At 37.7% G+C, this 19,121-nt stretch overlaps 1 protein-coding gene across 2 annotated transcripts in view; it reads left to right on the top strand.

The window, feature by feature from the left end:
* The window catches only part of LOC131439338 (ATP-binding cassette subfamily G member 4), a 118,700-nt gene that overhangs the window by 96,761 nt on the left and 2,818 nt on the right, over window positions 1-19,121 (top strand). The window contains exons 1-4 of one of the 2 annotated variants that reach the window (XM_058610233.1): window positions 1,567-1,711; window positions 12,376-12,914; window positions 12,970-13,365; window positions 13,420-13,536. In XM_058610233.1, coding sequence (XP_058466216.1) covers window positions 12,476-12,914; window positions 12,970-13,365; window positions 13,420-13,536 — 952 coding nt within the window. In that variant the 5' untranslated portion in view covers window positions 1,567-1,711; window positions 12,376-12,475. Of the gene's footprint in view, window positions 1-1,566; window positions 1,712-12,375; window positions 12,915-12,969; window positions 13,366-13,419; window positions 13,537-19,121 lie in introns of those variants that run through there. The other variant, XM_058610232.1, reaches the window with a different exon arrangement.

Below are 19,121 nucleotides of genomic sequence, written 5' to 3'. Positions count from 1 at the left end.
GCTCACTCGACGACAGAACAAATTCATCATTGCTAGGGAGCTGAACGCACAGCATGAGCTAGGAGGAAACAAAAGACAGAATCGAAACGGATTCGTGCTTGCCGAAGACTACGAAGCTGGGCAGTACAACATCCTCGCTCCGAATCAACCGACGCGACTTTTCAGATCGGGAGTTCATTCCATTTTATATATATTCATCAGCAACATCGTCATAGATAGCTCTCCGGTTGTCTTCAACGAGCTCTCTGCTGACCACTTTCCAGTAATACTGACGTTGGGATCTTCACCAGAAACAGTACCTATTCAACCTCGGAGGAACTCTTATCGCACCGACTGTCCAATTTCAACAAATCGCCGACCAACTTATTAATATCGATTTGCCAGAATGCAGCTGAAGGAATACCTTTAATCACATCAGTAGAGAAGGCAAATGCGCTAGGCCAGCAGTTTGTGTGTTCTCAAAATTTAGGACTCAACATTGTTAGGCCGTTGCTGATAGCGTAGCTGAGGTTGACCAATCAGACAGCTTGGTTCCTGAGGAAAGTAGAGTCACTGCGAATGAGCTGATGGCTATTGTGAAAAATTCAAAAATATGAAGCCCCCGGTTCAAGGATGGCTTTTATCGTATCAAAGAACGTTCGCTGGCAACTCTTCAACGATTGAATCAGTGCCATCAAAGAGAGTTGAAAATCATCGCAACAACACAAACCCGGCATGGCTCATTTAACATAGAATCGACACCAGTGCGAGAGCGAATTTCTCTCGATGATATTTCTGAGAATCAAAGGTTGGCACGCCGCTGTGGGGATCTTCTCTGAAGCAACAAACGGTCGCTTATTGTCGTTTCGCGATCCGATTCTATACAGGCAGTTGACAATTGCGATAGAATCATTTTACTATTGCCGCTTATTCTAACTATGTGCATATAATCTTTGTATAAGTTGTATCTATGAAAATGTATGTGAATGCTCCACAAAAGGGTTTTGAAATATTGCAACCTAGTATGAGAATCATCAAGTTGAATCATCGATTCGATTTTCTGCGATAATTGTCAACTTGCGATCCTCTCTTGGTAAATTCCACACAGCGGCGATCATTATCAGACTGCAATTTTTTTTAAGGGCCGAGAAATACTCAGAGTATGAAGTGGAGCGAAGGAATGTAGAAAAATTCTCTCGCGGTTCATGCATTGAGAGACTCGAGTTCTTGTAGCATCTTCTACCGGATTGAAAATGTTGTATACAATATAGATAGCAATATAGCAGCTTCCGTGAAATTATCGGCAATCACCAACACTGCCCCGGTTTCGACAACACTTTCAACTTGTAGCTGAAGCATTTGAGTATTCGCTCATTTGTTTTCTTAGCTAAAATTCTTTACAAGTGCTGGGAGCTTGGCCACTGTAAGTCAGCTAAAGTTATCCCAGTTTTGAAACCAGGGAAAGATCCTTCCTTTTCCAAGAGCTATCGGCCCATAAGCTTACTATCTGCCTTATCCAAGCTGTTTGAAAAGTCAATACAAAGGCGAATTCTTTCTTTTACAGATGAACAGAATATATTACTGGAAGAACAGTTTGGGTTCTGGGAAGGAAGATTCACCATCCACTAACTCACAAGGACTAACAACGTCATCCAGCAAAGTGTCCAAAACGACTGCCATGGCAACATTGGATATTGAAAAGGCATTCGATAATATGTGGCACGATGGCCTGGTGTTTAAACTGCATCGGTATAATTTTCCGATGTATCTTATTGAAATTATCAAAAATTATCTTGCAGATAGAGCATTCCAGGTTTCGCTGAATAATGCACTTTCAGTCTTCAGTTTCTAGGTCCTATCCTATACAACATTTTTACTTCAGAAATTACACCTCTTCCGGGTGGTGGTGCTCTGTCACAATTTGTTGATGATACTGCCATTCTTTACAAAGATCGTGTCATTAATGCTCTGAAGAATAAACTACGGACAGGTCTGGACGCTCTAACTGTGAAAAAAAAATTGTGATCAACTAATTGATATTCGGAAGTGTTAAGGAACATGCCTGTTGTTTTCGTATTCATGACATTAGTTATGTCTCTGTCATTACCCACCCGCCTTTTTATACGGACGGTTCTCTGGTGAAAGATCGTGCTGGTCCTGGTGTCTACTGTCGTGAAATGAGACTAGAACTAGTTTCATTCACTTGGTGAATATTGTATTGTGTACCAAGGCGAAATCTACGCGATTCTGTGTGGGGTACGATTTTGTGTAGCAGAGAATCTGTGGTAAACGAATTTTTTTTGTACCGGCAGTCAGGCAGATTTAAAGACACTCAGCTCGAATGATTCACGGTCGAATCTAGGCGAATGTTCATAAACCTCGTAGACCAAAATTTGGAACTCTCCGTCCCTCTTCGTAGACTGCCGTAGGCTTGTCCAATAACATCCCCCTCTCACACGGAAAGTCTACGTAAACTTCTCGTTTTCACAAAACATGATTTTGGTTTAATCTATTTTCATTGACAAATAGTATCATCATGATTTCATTCGCTGATAGCTAACATTAAGTTCTATAGTTTCCCTGGGTAAATTAATGAACACGATTGAAAAAAAAAACATTTCGAATTGGTGTTACTAATAAACATAATCGATCATGAACAACATGTTATTTAGCCTTTTTAGCACTAGTAAATCGAAAACAATAGCCAGTATTCTGTCCACGTTGTTTAAATGAAATATTTGGGCTGGTGTTTTACCCGTTCATCTTCATACCTGGCGAGACAATCAAAGATGATCGAGAAAATTTAATGTTCGTGCAGTTTGGCCACCATTTCGCGAATGATTTCCACTTTTGGTTAAAATTTGACATAATACACCCAAACCTCCATTTACGAACCTTATATATGTATGTATGTATGCTTACACACTCACTCGTTTTCGTACATGTGTATATATTTCTACATATAAAGGATCGCTTTTACTTCACCAATATTTATATGTATTAAGAAATACAAATATTTGCACACATGCGTACATATATTTGGGTGTAACTATCGAATTATTTTTTATCGAGTAGTCAAGTTTAACAAAAACTACGGCCCAATTCAAAGTTGAACGGATGGGACGTTATTTGGATTTATTTTACACTGTATTGATTGCAATACTGAGAACGGAGGAAGAACTTTGAGAAAAACTTACACAGAAAGAAATAATGAAATTTACACGAGATGTAAATGAATAGTAACATGGAATAGACATCAGTTGAATCGAAATTTTGATTGAAAACCTTGATCGGTGCAAAACTAAATTGGATTGCATTGAATTTTCTATTGATAAAACTGTATCTTTCAATTAACGCTTATTTTGCGATCAAATTATATTGAAACGTACAGAATTGTAAAGTAATGTTATGTTTAATTACCTGCTCCAAATATGTGCATGAATATAGATGTAAATTCACAAAATACTTTTATCTGTGTATAATGAATTATGTTACAACTTTCTCTCCCCCCCTTCCTCTCACACCGTCAACAAGAAAATTGTTCCAAAATTGCATCGGTATAATTTTCCGATGTATCTTATTGAAATTATCAAAAATTATCTTGCAGATAGAGCATTCCAGGTTTCTCTGAATAATGCACTTTCAGTCTTCAGTTTCTAGGTCCTATCCTATACAACATTTTTACTTCAGAAATTACACCTCTTCCGGGTGGTGGTGCTCTGTCACAATTTGTTGATGATACTGCCATTCTTTACAAAGATCGTGTCATTAATGCTCTGAAGAATAAACTACGGACAGGTCTGGACGCTCTAACTGTGAAAAAAAATTGTGATCAACTAATTGATATTCGGAAGTGTTAAGGAACATGCCTGTTGTTTTCGTATTCATGACATTAGTTATGTCTCTGTCATTACCCACCCGCCTTTTTATACGGACGGTTCTCTGGTGAAAGATCGTGCTGGTCCTGGTGTCTACTGTCGTGAAATGAGACTAGAACTAGTTTCATTCACTTGGTGAATATTGTATTGTGTACCAAGGCGAAATCTACGCGATTCTGTGTGGGGTACGATTTTGTGTAGCAGAGAATCTGTGGTAAACGAATTTTTTTTGTACCGGCAGTCAGGCAGATTTAAAGACACTCAGCTCGAATGATTCACGGTCGAATCTAGGCGAATGTTCATAAACCTCGTAGACCAAAATTTGGAACTCTCCATCCCTCTTCGTAGACTGCCGTAGGCTTGTCCAATAACATCCCCCTCTCACACGAAAAGTCTACGTAAACTTCTCGTTTTCACAAAACATGATTTTGGTTTAATCTATTTTCATTGACAAATAGTATCATCATGATTTCATTCGCTGATAGCTAACATTAAGTTCTATAGTTTCCCTGGGTAAATTAATGAACACGATTGAAAAAAAAAACATTTCGAATTGGTGTTACTAATAAACATAATCGATCATGAACAACATGTTATTTAGCCTTTTTAGCACTAGTAAATCGAAAACAATAGCCAGTATTCTGTCCATGTTGTTTAAATGAAATATTTGGGCTGGTGTTTTACCCGTTCATCTTCATACCTGGCGAGACATTTTTATTGAAGGCCGATTATGTCGGCCTTCAATAAAAATGTCTAGATAACTAGATAAACTAGAGGTTTAAAAACTAACATTTCGTTACAAATTTAACTATGCATGTCGGCTATTATAAATCAAACGGCTATTGTGAATAAGCATGTTTGTAGATTATTCTCAATTGGCATTGATATCGTGTTTCGAGGTAAAATCGACGATTCGGTTGGTTTCAAAGTGATTGACAACCGTCAATATTCTAAATAAAAATATGACATTATCAAAATATTGCGGAGTTACGCGTCGTTGTGAATCGGTAATTTGATAGTTAATTTAAATTATTTACCTAGATAAATCCTGATCATTTTCTCACTCCACTAACACCACTCCATCCTGTGACACTTGTGGTGATGCAGAGAATTCCTCGGTCACTAATAGTAGCAAGTGTTGAACTAACATGTCTTCCCTCCCCACAGTGACGTAAGCAAAGTCTTGGCATTACATTCCTGTGGTGGAATTTGGCCTTTCTGTTTCAACAGACTTCGCAGCCGATTCTTAGTGTACAGAATCATTGCATGGCTAGTACTATGGATCCTACTGACACTAAAAATCCTTCCAGGTCGGGGCTCGAACAGACGACAGCTGGCTTGTAAGACCAGCGTCCTATGCATTGAACCGCCAACCCGGGACGCACAGTGACGTGCATGGGTGTTATTGAGTTATTGATCATTTCATGCTCTAAGTCAGTTTAGGTTGCACGTTGAGCATGATTTACTGCTCCTCAGTATCATGCATTTGATTCAATTTGCAATTTCAACTGATTTCTGATCAATCACGAGAAACTCACGGGGGATCAACTAACCTGAGCTATCCCATTGCACGGCTGGTGCTACGATTCTACTGACAATAACAATTATTGCAGGTCGGAGCTCGAGTATATGGAAACTGGTTTGTAAGACCAGCGTCCTATATATTGAACCGCCAACCCAGGCACATTCCCTTAACCGAATGTTTACTTCGAAAATTTGTTTTCACACGTTAGCACCATCTTGGAATACTATGTCTCAAAAAAAAGCCGACAATTAGAATTAAAAACAGATTTTTTAGTAGTCAAAATAAAACTTCCGCGACATAACGTTTTGCTAAATCCCCCCTCCTCTCCCTGTCACAATTTATCAGAGTATTTGAAGCCCCCTCTCCCGTTAAAGCGTGACATAATTTGTGCATGACGCCTAAGCTCAGGTTGTTGTCTACCCTTCATAGAATAGTAAATGCCATGAAATGATTAATCTTTGTTTTCAATGCTTCCGATCGGTTTCTATAGTTCATATAATTAATATACGTGTGGTTTATTACCATATTCAACTGTAATCATTACGTAATTATTTATTGGTACAGATATATACAAAATCAGGAATCAGAACAAATTGGCGCAAGTGGCACCAACCGAAAACTATTCCAATTTCTACTTTCGAACAAAAAAGAGAGACAGAGAGAAAATATAAATTTCTCAATAGGTCGTTGAACTCTCTCGTTATGGTCTAGGAGCCAGTCTATTTATATGCGCTACTGCATGCAAAAACGAAAAATCATTATGCATTTATGATGTATACGTCTATGATTATATTTACAACCATTAATACCGTTAATTTCCTCGACGGCTAACTATGATGACAATGACGGCGTCATCTACCAGTATCAATAATTCAAGTAATTATCTGTGGGGCTCGTCCACTAATCAACGGCAATTATTCAATCAATGCGTGACTCAAGAGTCTACCAACCTATAAAGTAATTTCCTCAGTAGTGCACTTACTTATGAGAATCTCAGACGGTATGCACTGCGTGTGATTGAATCGGCCACATGAACTTCTCGCTGCAGGCCAACACAATGTCGCCTTTGTTTGCACATCAATTAGTCGAATGAATTGCAAATCTTTGTAAGGTGGATTTATGAATAATCGCCTTCTTGGAGATAGCTTGTGTTGAAAATGTTCGAATTGATCTTTGATCTCTGGTTGATGCAAATACATTATTCTTGAGCTTCCAATGCATATTTTAGATTGGTCCAAATATATGATCATGATATATAACATAACATATAACATATATTGAAAAACGGGAAAAATCAGTGGAATAAAAACTTGAATCGAAGGAATTAATTGTTTTCCTATTCTGAGAGAAGAGTGGGTTTCAAGATAATGTGATTACGGAATTGCCAAAATAAACATGAATCATTTATGTGACTTTTATAGTCCACAGAGGTTCTAAAGGTAAGTTATCAATCTTTCATGTTTGTGTGTAACCTGCTAGTGAAACAATTGGTAATGATACAACTACTAGTGCATTCACCTTAGTTACTGTGACATTTGATACTTAAACATATGAAATTTGTATTCGTGTTAATACAAATTTCATATGTTTAAGTTTTTAGCTCAACGTGTTTTACAAGTTATTCGACACAAATTCTTTCCTTCGATTTTATCGGAATTTCAATAAATCGACAGAGTCATACAGCATTCGTTTATGATAAGTTATGCGCATAGCATAATCTAGCCATATCTTTCATATTAAAAATACTTCTGCGCAAATGTGTGGAAAATTCGTTTTTGTCCCACGACAGCAAGATCACGTTCAACAGTAAGTAGCGCGCTTAGGAGATCAGTTTTCTTTGGATCGGAAACCAGAATCTGACGATAAGCGAAGCGAAGCTTGATCTATTCTATCCGAGAGGTGATTAAGAAATTAAAAACGTCGTAATTTTTCGTTTAAAAAGCGAAGAAAGCGGCACGATATAGGTCGTTCCATGTAATAAAACCTCCATCCGTAAAAAAAACAATTCAAAAACAAGTACATGTGAGCTGACAAAATTTAACTACGTGGTTATGGACAATGAAACAAATGTTAAAACAGACTTCAAACAGCTTCCAGGTCTTGAGTTTTATACCACATTATAACGTGTTAAGGTCGACGAACATTTCAAAGTCAAAAAGCAAAGTCGTGGGATTACATTCCTTTCGTGGAATTTGGCCTTTCTGTATCTACAGACTTCGCAGTCTGTTCATAGCGTACAGAATTATTGCATGACTAGTACTACGATCCTACTGACACTAAGAATCCTTCCAGGTCGAGGCTCGAACATACGACCAGGCTTGTGAGACCAGTGTTCTATGCATTTAACCACCAACCCGGGCTAAAGGCAGTCGAATTTTTCAAAAAAGTACATGATTTGGAAGGCTGTTTGTAGTTGTGAAAATTGAAAAGAAAGATCCTCATAATTACAGGTATGATTAACGAACAAGTTTTCGTCAACGAGTGTCTGCAAAAACGGCTGGTAGGGGAAACCTGGTAGAAAATGGCCTCTTTTGGTCTTACGCAAAAAATAGTGCGGAAAATAATATTTTCACTCGGAATGTTATATACTGTTCGAAAGCTACCCCTTTCAGTTACAAAACGCATTTGGTTTGTGGTACATATTCTCACTTATACGGGCTCAATCTGGCTCGTAGTGCAGCATCCTCAAAATCGAAAATCTCAAAGTAGGTGAGGCAAAAATGTCCAGTTAGATTTTGACGAAGGTGTGTAAATGAAGTTTCATATATTACAACTGTTTCGTACATGAAAAATATCGTTTTAATAAATATGACAAATGATGAAAAAACGTGAAATAAAATTCAATTGTTTGAGTTAAGGGGCGGGTAGGGTCTAACACTTTTGAAAAATTAATAATTATTTTTTTTATTTGTTCGTATAGTAAAATATTTCAAGAATATTCTGTGAAATTTTCATGCCTATTGGAACGAAACTCTGGAAGTTATATTCCTTTATCTATGGCTGCGAAGAGGCAAGAGCTCGGAACACAGGTGCAAGATTTCTACTTCGATTGACTTCAAAACTCGACAAAACATTCTTGAAATGTTTCATTATAATAAATTATAAAAAAATATGATTTTTTGAAAATGTTAGAACCTACGGGCTCCCTTGAGTAATAAATTGTTTCCACTGATTTTATAGACAAAAAACTTTAAACGCGTTTTTCTCGAAAGCAGGTTCTGGAAGTCCGTGTCCATCGTCATTCAAAAACTACTGCACCATTTTTTTCAAATTTTGCACGCACTTTCTACATATAAAAAACCAGACCGCAATGTTTTCCTTTTTGTTGTTTGTTACTTTGGGGAGGTTGTACAGCTACAAAATGGCGGATTTTTTTCGTGAAAAATCGTAGTTTCCACGTTGAACAACAACCAAAAATTTGAAAAATTTCGTTTTTGATTAATGATTTTTTTTCACCGCTTAGACCCTACCCCCAGATGAACAGCCCAAACGGACAAGCTATTTAAGGTATCAACAACGTTGGGTCAAAATGAGTTGTGAATGAAGCTGGTTTCCCCGGCTTTTGATAAATTTCACTTGTCTCTAGTCAAGTGAAACAATGTTTTGTTCAAGAAACTTGTTGAACACAACAAACGACTTTCTGCGAGGTCAGGTAGATTCTTCACCAAGTTGAATTTAATTCTGTCCAACCCAGGAGCGTTATTATTACAAGACAAGAGTGCTATAGAAAATTCCACCATTGAAATGGGACTATCAATGGAAGTATTATCCACCATTGAAATGGGACTATCAATGGAAGACTCTCGAATAATGCTCTGCGTAGGAACAGAATCTGGACCAACTTTCCTGGCAAAGTCATCCATCGTTTCGAGTATAACTCACTCTCATTTGCTACGTTACGATTCCTCATTCGTCTAGCCGTGTTCCAAAGAGTACTCATTGAGGTTTCTCTTGACAAACCTTCGACAAAATGTCTCCAATAGCTATGTTCTTGTATTTGATGTCGTCTCGCAAGCATTTTGTTTCGCGTGTTTAGCATCTGAGCACTCTTTGTCCCACCATAGGTTTTAAAGGTCTTCTGTTAGTCGGTGGACCAAGAAATCATTTGGTTTGGGCTTGTTCTGCAGCCCTTCAGAATCGAACAAACGAGGAAGTCATATTATTCTTCAAGCAGAGCTCTTCCATTGAATTTAAGACACATGAGATATTACTTTGGTACTTAATCCAGTCAATATTTTTTGTCAAATCATATGGAATATTAACTGAATTACCAATGCATTTGTTACTGCTAATTGAAATGATGATTGGTAAATGATCGCTACCGTGTAAATCAGGAAATATTTCTCAGGTGAAATCTAATCGAATAAATGTCGAGCAAAGAGATAATTGCACTTGGACGTGCAGGAGGTCGACTGTCATGTTGAAATTGTCGATAATATTGTATATTATAGAGGATCTATTATCATTGCAGAGAGAACCCCAAGTGATCCCGTGCGAGTTCAAATCTCCCAGGATCAATGGTGGGGCTGGGATGGCTTCAATCATTTCATTTAGCTGTCATTATCCAATTTGAGCTCAAGGAGGAATATATACCGAAGCTATACAAATGTATTTTCCTTTAATGTTTATTTGACAAGCAACAACTTCTATACTAGAAGCCGAAGGAATGTTTAATCAATAAAAGGAATAGCATTCATTAATTCCAAACAGCACTCCACCAGACGGAGAGTCTCTATCAAGACGTATAATGTTGAAGTCATGTCAAAGCAAATACATCACATTTTTGACTATGCAATAAAACTTTAAATGAATCAAGTTGTGGCTTGATTTGATGCTTTGACAATTCCATTGCAGGACAGTTATTGAATCATTTGCGGCGCATGATAAATTATCCATCAAATGATACAACTCCTGAGATAATTGGCCATTGAGCTGATAACTACTTCAAAAAAGTTCTAGCTATTGGGAGGAATGCTGTTATGAGGGTCTTTAGGGCTACAGAAATATTGAATGCTGAGAAAATCCAGTCTACAATTTTCGAAGATTTCAATAATTCTGTTGGTGAAAGTGAAATTGAGCCCACATGATTATTGTCTCTTATTGTACTAGTTCCTGGATTGGTTTGTGAATTTGACAGACCAGGAGGCACAGTCTTAGGTTTTGACTTTTTTGTTTCTACACGGGGATCTTATTTTGGCGATATTTGGTAATTTGGTGGAGGACTTCTTTCTCTTAATTGATCCTTGAGAAGTGACAAACGTTGTACCTTCACTATTTTCATCAGAGTCAGATTCCTCTGACTCTAAAATAACCGTGTTCTGTTTCGAGATGGGGGACATCAATGACAGTTTTTAGCATATCTGCGCTACTTGTAGACAAGGCTAGACAATACATATCTGGAAAATGTTACTCGATACGAATAGATACTAAGTACAATTGCTTGCACTCGAGTATCTTAAGCATAGAGTTTTTGAAACGACCAACTTCATTTTTAAGTAAATCATCGGCTGTCAGACTTGTTTCAGTGACAACACCATCAATTTTCACCTCCTTAGATGGAATGTAAACTCGATATTCAAGAACAAATAATTCACAGGATACAATTTCGTTAGTCTGTTTTAAATTGTTAACAACAACTCGAATTTTATCTCTATTAACTGTTGAGATTTTTATAACTTATGAGAAAGGTGATGTCAAATCTTTTGTAATTTGTATCAAATTCAATGGCTTTAATTTGCTCCAGAAATAGACCATCCAGGGTCTAGAAATACTCTCTGGATAATGCTTTACCCTGGGAGTTTTAAAGCTCTAACTAGTATCTGGAATCGGATTTGGATTATCTTCCATGAAATCATCCATTACATTAACTGATTTTTTTTAAATTAATAATATTAAAATGAAAATTTATGAATAGTAAAATTTCAGTTATAGTAAAAATAATAAAATTGCTCTACCGTTGTCGTCACTACTGAACTTTGTGTGTGTTGCCTGTACCGGGCCATAGGTACAGCGCTATAGCTCTTGGTGGCGATTAAATGTGATTTTTGCTGTGTAGCACCAGTCGATATGTGTCGTCTCTTTCGATCCAACACAGCGTACAAAATCTGGTACCTGGTGGATCAGCACTGGTTAGCCTAAGTATCTCTGTACCTTTGCACCCCTCCGTCTTCGCACTTTTATGCGATGGCACCTATCTGTCTCTACACTGCTATGCGTTCGCACGTAGGTGTCTCTGCACCTCTGTACGTATGAACAGGGTGGCCTTCGGTGTTAAAACCTGTTCGAACTATACCGGGACAACCGGGACGGGACCATCCAGGACTATCCGGGACGTTTTTTTCCTCACCGTCGGCGGGATTCCAATACATACACACGCCGGCAGCTCAGTCATCGCCGATGGGGAAAAAAACGTCCCGGATGGTCCCGTCCCGATATAGTGTGAACAGGATTTTAGCTTTCCAGACAGGAAACACCCTTAATATTGGCTTTACAGCAGCCTTTGCGATTCGCACCAACAGGTTATCTACCTGTACCTTATAATTGTCTTCGTATCGGTAGTTCACGAGCCAGTAATATCGGAACACAACCTGTTTGCTTGAATGCTTTTTACTGAATGAAACCATGAGTTATGTTCAAAGAGTGTAAAGAATATATGTACCCAGAAGTTCTCACTCTTTGCTGTAGGTTCTCACAAAATAATAAAAACATTCCATGATAAATTTCAATATTCACTTGATTGTGTATGAAGGATTATTAACATTTTGTGAATATGTTTAATATTTTGTGGATATGATTAGGATGTCGATCAGTAGTAGCTTTGGTGAATATAAATAAAAAAACTAATTTTATTGGTATTCCTCACTCACTGATTCACTATTCCAAGTTTTTAAACGTTACTTTAGACGAGTATACAGATGTTAATTTTCTTTTTCTATCGTATATTTATTTGTGATTACAAACTGACTAATAACTATTGTATTCGATTTGTTGCAGAAAATCTGGCGTAGAGGGCACTGTTCACCTCAACAAAAAAGCTTCGTGCTATATCACACAGGAGGACTACCACCAGCCGCTTCTGTCAGTGGAAGAACTCATGCATATTGCTTGCCAACTGAAAATTAAAGGAAAATCCGACTATAATGAAACTATTACAACCGTGTTGTCTGATTTGAATTTGAACCATCGGCGGAATGTAACCGCAGATAGACTGAGTGGGGGCGAGAGAAAGCGTCTCTCTATAGCCCTCGAAATGGTTGCCAATCCATCAATATTTTTCCTAGATGAACCTACCAGCGGTCTGGACGAGGTAACTGCTGCCACGTGTGTTCGTTTATTCAGAGATCTTGCCAAACAAGGACGTACCGTAGTATGCACAATACATCAACCATCAGCTAGTATATTTGCCTTGTTTGATCACATCTATGTGATAGCACGAGGTCAGTGCGTTTTTCAGGGTAGTCCTAAGGCGGTTGTCCCGTTCCTATCTCATATGCAGATTGAATGCCCCCGACACTATAACCCGGCAGATTTCAGTACGTATTTGAATTCTTTACTGCGAAAAATACACTTAAAAAAATTTCATTACAGTCATTGAAATATGCGATAGTGAGTCTGCAGAAGTTATTTCAACCCTTCGCGATGCAATGCAGAATGGTAAATCAATTTGCACGAGGTCTCAGCTCGCAGTTACCACCGGGAGCTCTGCTTTGATTGTAGAAGAAGAACCGAATTCTTTAGAACCAGTAAGCGATTTCGTGATTAAGCCAACTGTTACCTCAATGATATTGGAGCAACATCGACCCAAATTTTCGACGTTAGTGCAAAAAATGAAGCAAATTACGCGATTTTTTCACAGCCCACACGCCGTATCTGGGTTCTTGCAGTTTTGGGTACTGTTCCGGCTGATGTGTACAAAAACAATGCGGAACCGAACGATACTTTGGATACAGTTTGTTCATCATGTGATATGTGCTGCCTTCATTGGTTTGTAATGTGATCAAAATTTAGCGTCAGCGAATATAATCACTTTTTTCGTAGGGCTAATATTTTTAAATTCCGCTAATGATGGAGCCCGTATGTTTGATCATCTAAAATTTTGTCTTGGAATATGTTTCTTCTTCTGCTACACCCAAATAATGGTACCAATATTGAGTTGTAAGTATATTTTCGTTTCAAACAAATTTGAAATGAAATAGGTTTATCTGAAAGTGATTAATTTCGTAGTCGTTGTCGTTGAAGAACTTTGAAATGGAACTTACTTCAATTTCTTAGATATAATTTGAATTCCACTAACTGAATAAAATGAATAGTCTTATAGGTTGTTGAATTTTATTCGTTCAAGGTGATTTTATTTATATTTTCAAAAACGTCTAATAATTAAACTAAACTAAGAAGGATGTCTCTGTATAACGCTAGTAATTTTAATCAGTGCCGCAACCTTCCTGTCAGACCGGGGAATTATCATACATATAGTTCAAGTTCTTTTGACATTTTGATGTACTGTTCAGTGGATATGCAGCAGAAATTAAGTCACAGACTCAAATTGGATTCTTTAATAATTTTGAGCATTCCTTTAGTAGAAACAGTATTCGCATTTGTCGTACTTATGGCGCCACGTTACTCTATCAAAAACATTCAGTCTGTCATCTAGGCTGTGTTTATTTTTTCCATTTACCTGTAATGTACTGAATTGTATACGTCCATGTGGATTGCATGCAGGATACAGATTTAGACCATATTGCCAAAACTAGATACATAATTGTGCCTACTTCTCATCCTCCAATGCAATACAAAATTGAATTCATGTTTTGTTCGAACTAAACTAAAATAAACTTTTACATTACACAAGGGGTGTTTCGATAATAAATAGTTTTTTTTTCCATAAATACGTTTACTTCTTAAGGCAGTTTACATAAGTTTTTCTTCGCCGTAGCATCACTTTTACATAAAATTCTTATCCTAATATAATTCTAAAATAGTCACAACGATTTAAATTTATTAAAACATATACCTCTTATTACTTAAATATCATCTTAGGTAATTCGCCATTAATTATAAAATCTACTCGGAAATATTATTTGAACCAAACGATTAACTTCTATAAATTATAAAATAAGCTGTTATTTTCAGACATTTTGTTTATAATTTCATAAAGTATTTCGAGTTTGTTTGTATCATTACATAATTTCTATTCTAATTTAGCTATTGATTGAACTCATGGTCGCAGCTGGAATCATAACTAAATCTTAAAAGGGTCCTTTATTAAATTGAAACTCCAATTATCTTTATGAAATGATAAAGAAGTTTCATATATGGGAGGTCACGACAAGCAAGAATGTCTCGAACTGGGACATTGGATAGTCTACCTTGAATACGCAAAGAATTTATTAGTTGAGATCTGACATCACGATACTCCACGCATGTCCAAACGACATGATCAATATCGCGATAACCTTCGCCACAAGCACAATGATTAGTCTCGGAGAGCCCAATTCGAAGGAGATGTGCGTCTAACGTGTAGTGATTGGACATGAGTCTGGACATCACACGAATGAAATCCCTACTAACATCCAGTTCTCCGAACCATGCTCGAAATTTTAGGAATAATTGAGTGCATCCACCGACCTAGATCATCTTTATCCCAAGAAGATTGCCAGCTGGCAAGTGTTCTTTGGCGAGTCGCGCTATAGAATTCGTTGAAAGCAATCGGTCTCTCATAAATTTCTCCCTCAATAGCACCATATTTGGCTAAACTATAGGCTTTTTCATTGCCTGGAAAGGAGCAATGAGCCGGGACCCAGACTATAGTGATTAGATAATTATTGTTCAATATGTCGTTCAGGCACTGTTTTATTTTGCCCAAGAAAAACGGTTCATTGTTGCCAGTCATGTTTGAGCGAATGGCTTCAATTGCACTCAGACTTTCTGTGAAGAGGAAATAATGGTTTGGAGATAATGTGACGATTACACTCAAGCTATAATGAACTGCTGCTAACTCTGCTATATAAACAGATGCAGGTTCTCGAAGCTTGAATGAGGCCGAAACATTATTGTTGAACATACCGAACCCTGTCGCTTCTTCAATTCGCGATCCGTCCGTGTAAAACATTTTCTCAGAGTCAATATGCCTGAACTTACGTGAAAATATTTTTTGGATTTCCATAGATCGTAGGTGATCCGGGATTCCACGCACTTTGCGTTGCATGGATATGTCGAAAAATATAGTTGAGTCAGGGACATTTAGGAGGCTGACACGGATAGGAATATATCTTGAAGGGTTGAGTTCCTGGGACATATGGTTAAAATATACTGTCATATATACTGAAACCAGGGGATTCAGTACCTCACATCTTATTAGCAGTCGTGATGAAAGCTGCAGCCTAAGGCAATTCACAAACAACGATACTGAATTCGCTCAAGTTTGATAATATGAGAGTTATTGTATGTTCGAACAAAATTTACTCTTTGTTGGCATTTTGTTATCAGATACCTAATGTGTCCTCCCCACGTGCATTTGGAATCAAACCACACTGGAGTTGGAGCTGGAGTTGCGCGGGATCATGCTTTCTTGAAAAGACGACCAGCTCTGTTTTCTCCGCAGACAATTCGATACCCAGATGAACTGCCCAAACGGACAAGTTATCTAAGGTATCTTGCAATGGTTTTTGCAAATCAACAGCTTTGGGTCCAGTAACTGAAACCACGCCATCATCTGCCAATTGTCTTAGTGTGCAGGGGGTTACTAGACAGCTGTCAATGTCATTCACGTAAAAATTATAGAGGAGCGGACTGAGACATGAGCCTTGCGGGACGCCCATGTAGCTAATTCTGGCTGATGCTAAGTCACCATATGAAAAGTACATGTGCTTTTCTGACAGAAGGTTGTGCAAATAATTTTTTATAACCGCTGGAAGTCCATGTTGGTGGAGCTTGTCTGAAAGAACATCAATGGAAACTAAATCAAATGCTCCTTTTATGTCCAAAAATACAGATGCCATTTGTTGCTTTTGAGCGAAGGCAATTTGGATGTCAGACGAAAGCAATGCAAGGCAATCATTCGTCCCTTTATTTCTACGGAAACCAAACTGAGTATCTGACAACAAGCCGTTCGTCTCGATCCAAGTGTCAAGACGTCGTAGAATAATTTTTTCGAACAATTTTCTGATACAGGACAACAATATTTTGCTCAAGAAGCTTGTTGAACAATTCCAACAAACGTCTTTTTGCGAGGTCGGGCAGATTCTTCACCAAGTTAAATTTAATTCTGTCCAACCCAGGAGCGTTATTGTTACAAGACATGAGTGCTATGGAAAATTCCATCATAGAAAAGGGGCTATCAATGGAACCATTATTTGGAGTAGACTCCCGAATAATGCTATGCGTAGGAACAGAATCTGGACAAACTTTCCTCGCAAAATCAAATATCCATCGGTTCGAATATTACTCAATCTCATTTCCTACGTTACGACTCCTCATTCGTCTGCAATCTAGTCGAATTGAAGTCGAGCAAAGAGATAAATCTAAAGCACTTGAACGTGCAGGAGGTCTTGGAATCCGTGTCATGCTATCCATATTTAATACCGTCATGCTAAAATTGTCACAAATATTTTGTATTAAAGATGATCTGTTATCGTAAACGGAACCCCACATAATACCGTGCGAATTGAAATCCCAGAATCAATCGTGGAGCAGGAAGGGCTTCAACCATTTCATTAAGCTGTCGCTGTTCAACTTGTGCTTTTGGAGGAATATAAACCGAAGCTATACAAATATCTTTTCCTTTAATGTTTATTTGGCAAGCAACAACTTCTATACTAGAAGTCGAAGGAATGTTTAATCGGTAAAAGGAATAACATTTCTTAATTCCCAAAAGCAGAGCTAATAAAAGTCATTTTCATTGACTGAAAAATAAACGAAAATGACAAGAAATTATTGTCACTCTCAGTTTCGCTTGCAAACTATGAGAACGAAATCCATGTCCAGTCAATGACATAAACGGGACAGTAGTTTCAAAATTGTGTTTTTTCTTTCATTTGCCCTTTCAGTCATTTACAGTTTTCAGTGAAAATCCTATAGTATTCAGTGTCGATATTCAACCAAAGCTGTGAGAATTGAAAACGACATAAAAAGGTTTCACAATAAGTTTTAACTGTTGGTGCTCGAATTTGTAGTAGTTTTGGTTTCCAAAGAAGTTCTGGGATGTAATTACTTCGATTTGCCATATTGTAGTCACTTTTTATAGCCAAACGTCACATATTTTCAATACACCGATGCAAGAATGAAAATTTCAATTCTGCTGTTGCTACCTGAAGACGTTAGTTTGATTTCGTCTTGTCATAGAGGGAAGAGTGACGTTGGCAATTATGCTCTCTCATTTTTTCGATGAGAAACTAAAATGCTTCGTCTCTCTTCGTTTGTTCTGGTGTCGGTCATTTGCGAATGAGACAGTAAAACATTGAAAATGAGACTGCTGAAATGGTTTCTTTCATTGAGAATGTGTGACAATTTTAAGCTCTGCCCAAAAGCACTCCACCATACGGAGAGTCTCTATCAAGACGTATAATGTTAAAACCATTAAAATTTAAAGATATGTTTGAAGTAAGCCATGTTTCACACAAAGCAAATACATCACATTTTTGACTATGCAACAAAACCTTTAATGAATCAAGTTTTGGTATGATGCTTCGACAATTCCACTGCAGGACAGCGATTGTATCATTTGCGGCGGGTGATAAATTATCCATCAAAAGATACAAAACCTGAGACAATTGGCCATTGAGCTGATAACTGCTTCAAAAAGGTTCTAGCTATTGGAAGGAAAGCCATTATGAGGATCTTTAAGGGTTCAGATATGTTGAATGCTGAGAAAATCCATTCTACAATTTCCGAAAACTTCAGTAATCCTGTTGGTGGCTGTGAAATGGAGCCCACTTGATTATTATCTTTGTTTGTGCTAGATCCTGGATTGGTTTGTGAATTTGACAAACCAGGAGGCACAGTTTTTCCTTTAAAATTTTGCTGTTCAGCTTTAACACGGAGATCTTTTTTTGAAGGTGTAATTTTAGGTGCCTTTTTGGTATTTTGTGGTTTGGTAATCTCCTCTTAACAGACCCTTGAGGAGTGATAAACGAATTACCTTCACTATTTTCGTCAGAGTCAGAGTCCTCTGGTTCCTCTAGATTTGAAAATCCGTTTTCGGTTTATAAAGGGGGGACAACAATGACCGTTTTAAGCATTTCAGCATATGTGCGCTTAGACCGTGTATAGGATTCATGCTAGGATTTTGAATCAAATTTACGTCCATGGATTCATCCATTACATTAAAATTTTGAATCAAACTTTAAAATGAAAAATGAAACCAACTCTACACAGTACTCAATCAAAAGGAAAAAAACTTCTACCTTGAAATTGTCTTCTATCTCTGTTGCACTGCCGTGTTGATCCTCGTTGCTTTAGATGTTCTTGTTGGATGTATATGGATGTTGATACAACGCTGAAGCTCTCTGTAGCGATAGAATACGATGTGATGCTACTGCTACCTGACATCCAGCACAACACGATTTCCGATTCTCTTTTATCTTCACCAGCTGTAACCAGCGCAGGTCACCGGTGTATACCTGCGTGTTGTATGGCAGTGGAAAGATCGAGTTGTCTTGTCTCCGCATTGATATGCTTCTACACCGAAGTGCCTTCGCACCGGTGTGCCTTTGCACTCTCCTGCTTCTATTTGCCTTTGCACT

Source organism: Malaya genurostris, chromosome 3 (assembly GCF_030247185.1).
Source record: "Malaya genurostris strain Urasoe2022 chromosome 3, Malgen_1.1, whole genome shotgun sequence".
Taxonomy (NCBI): domain Eukaryota; kingdom Metazoa; phylum Arthropoda; class Insecta; order Diptera; family Culicidae; genus Malaya; species Malaya genurostris.
This window is presented reverse-complemented; position numbering and strand designations above follow the sequence as displayed.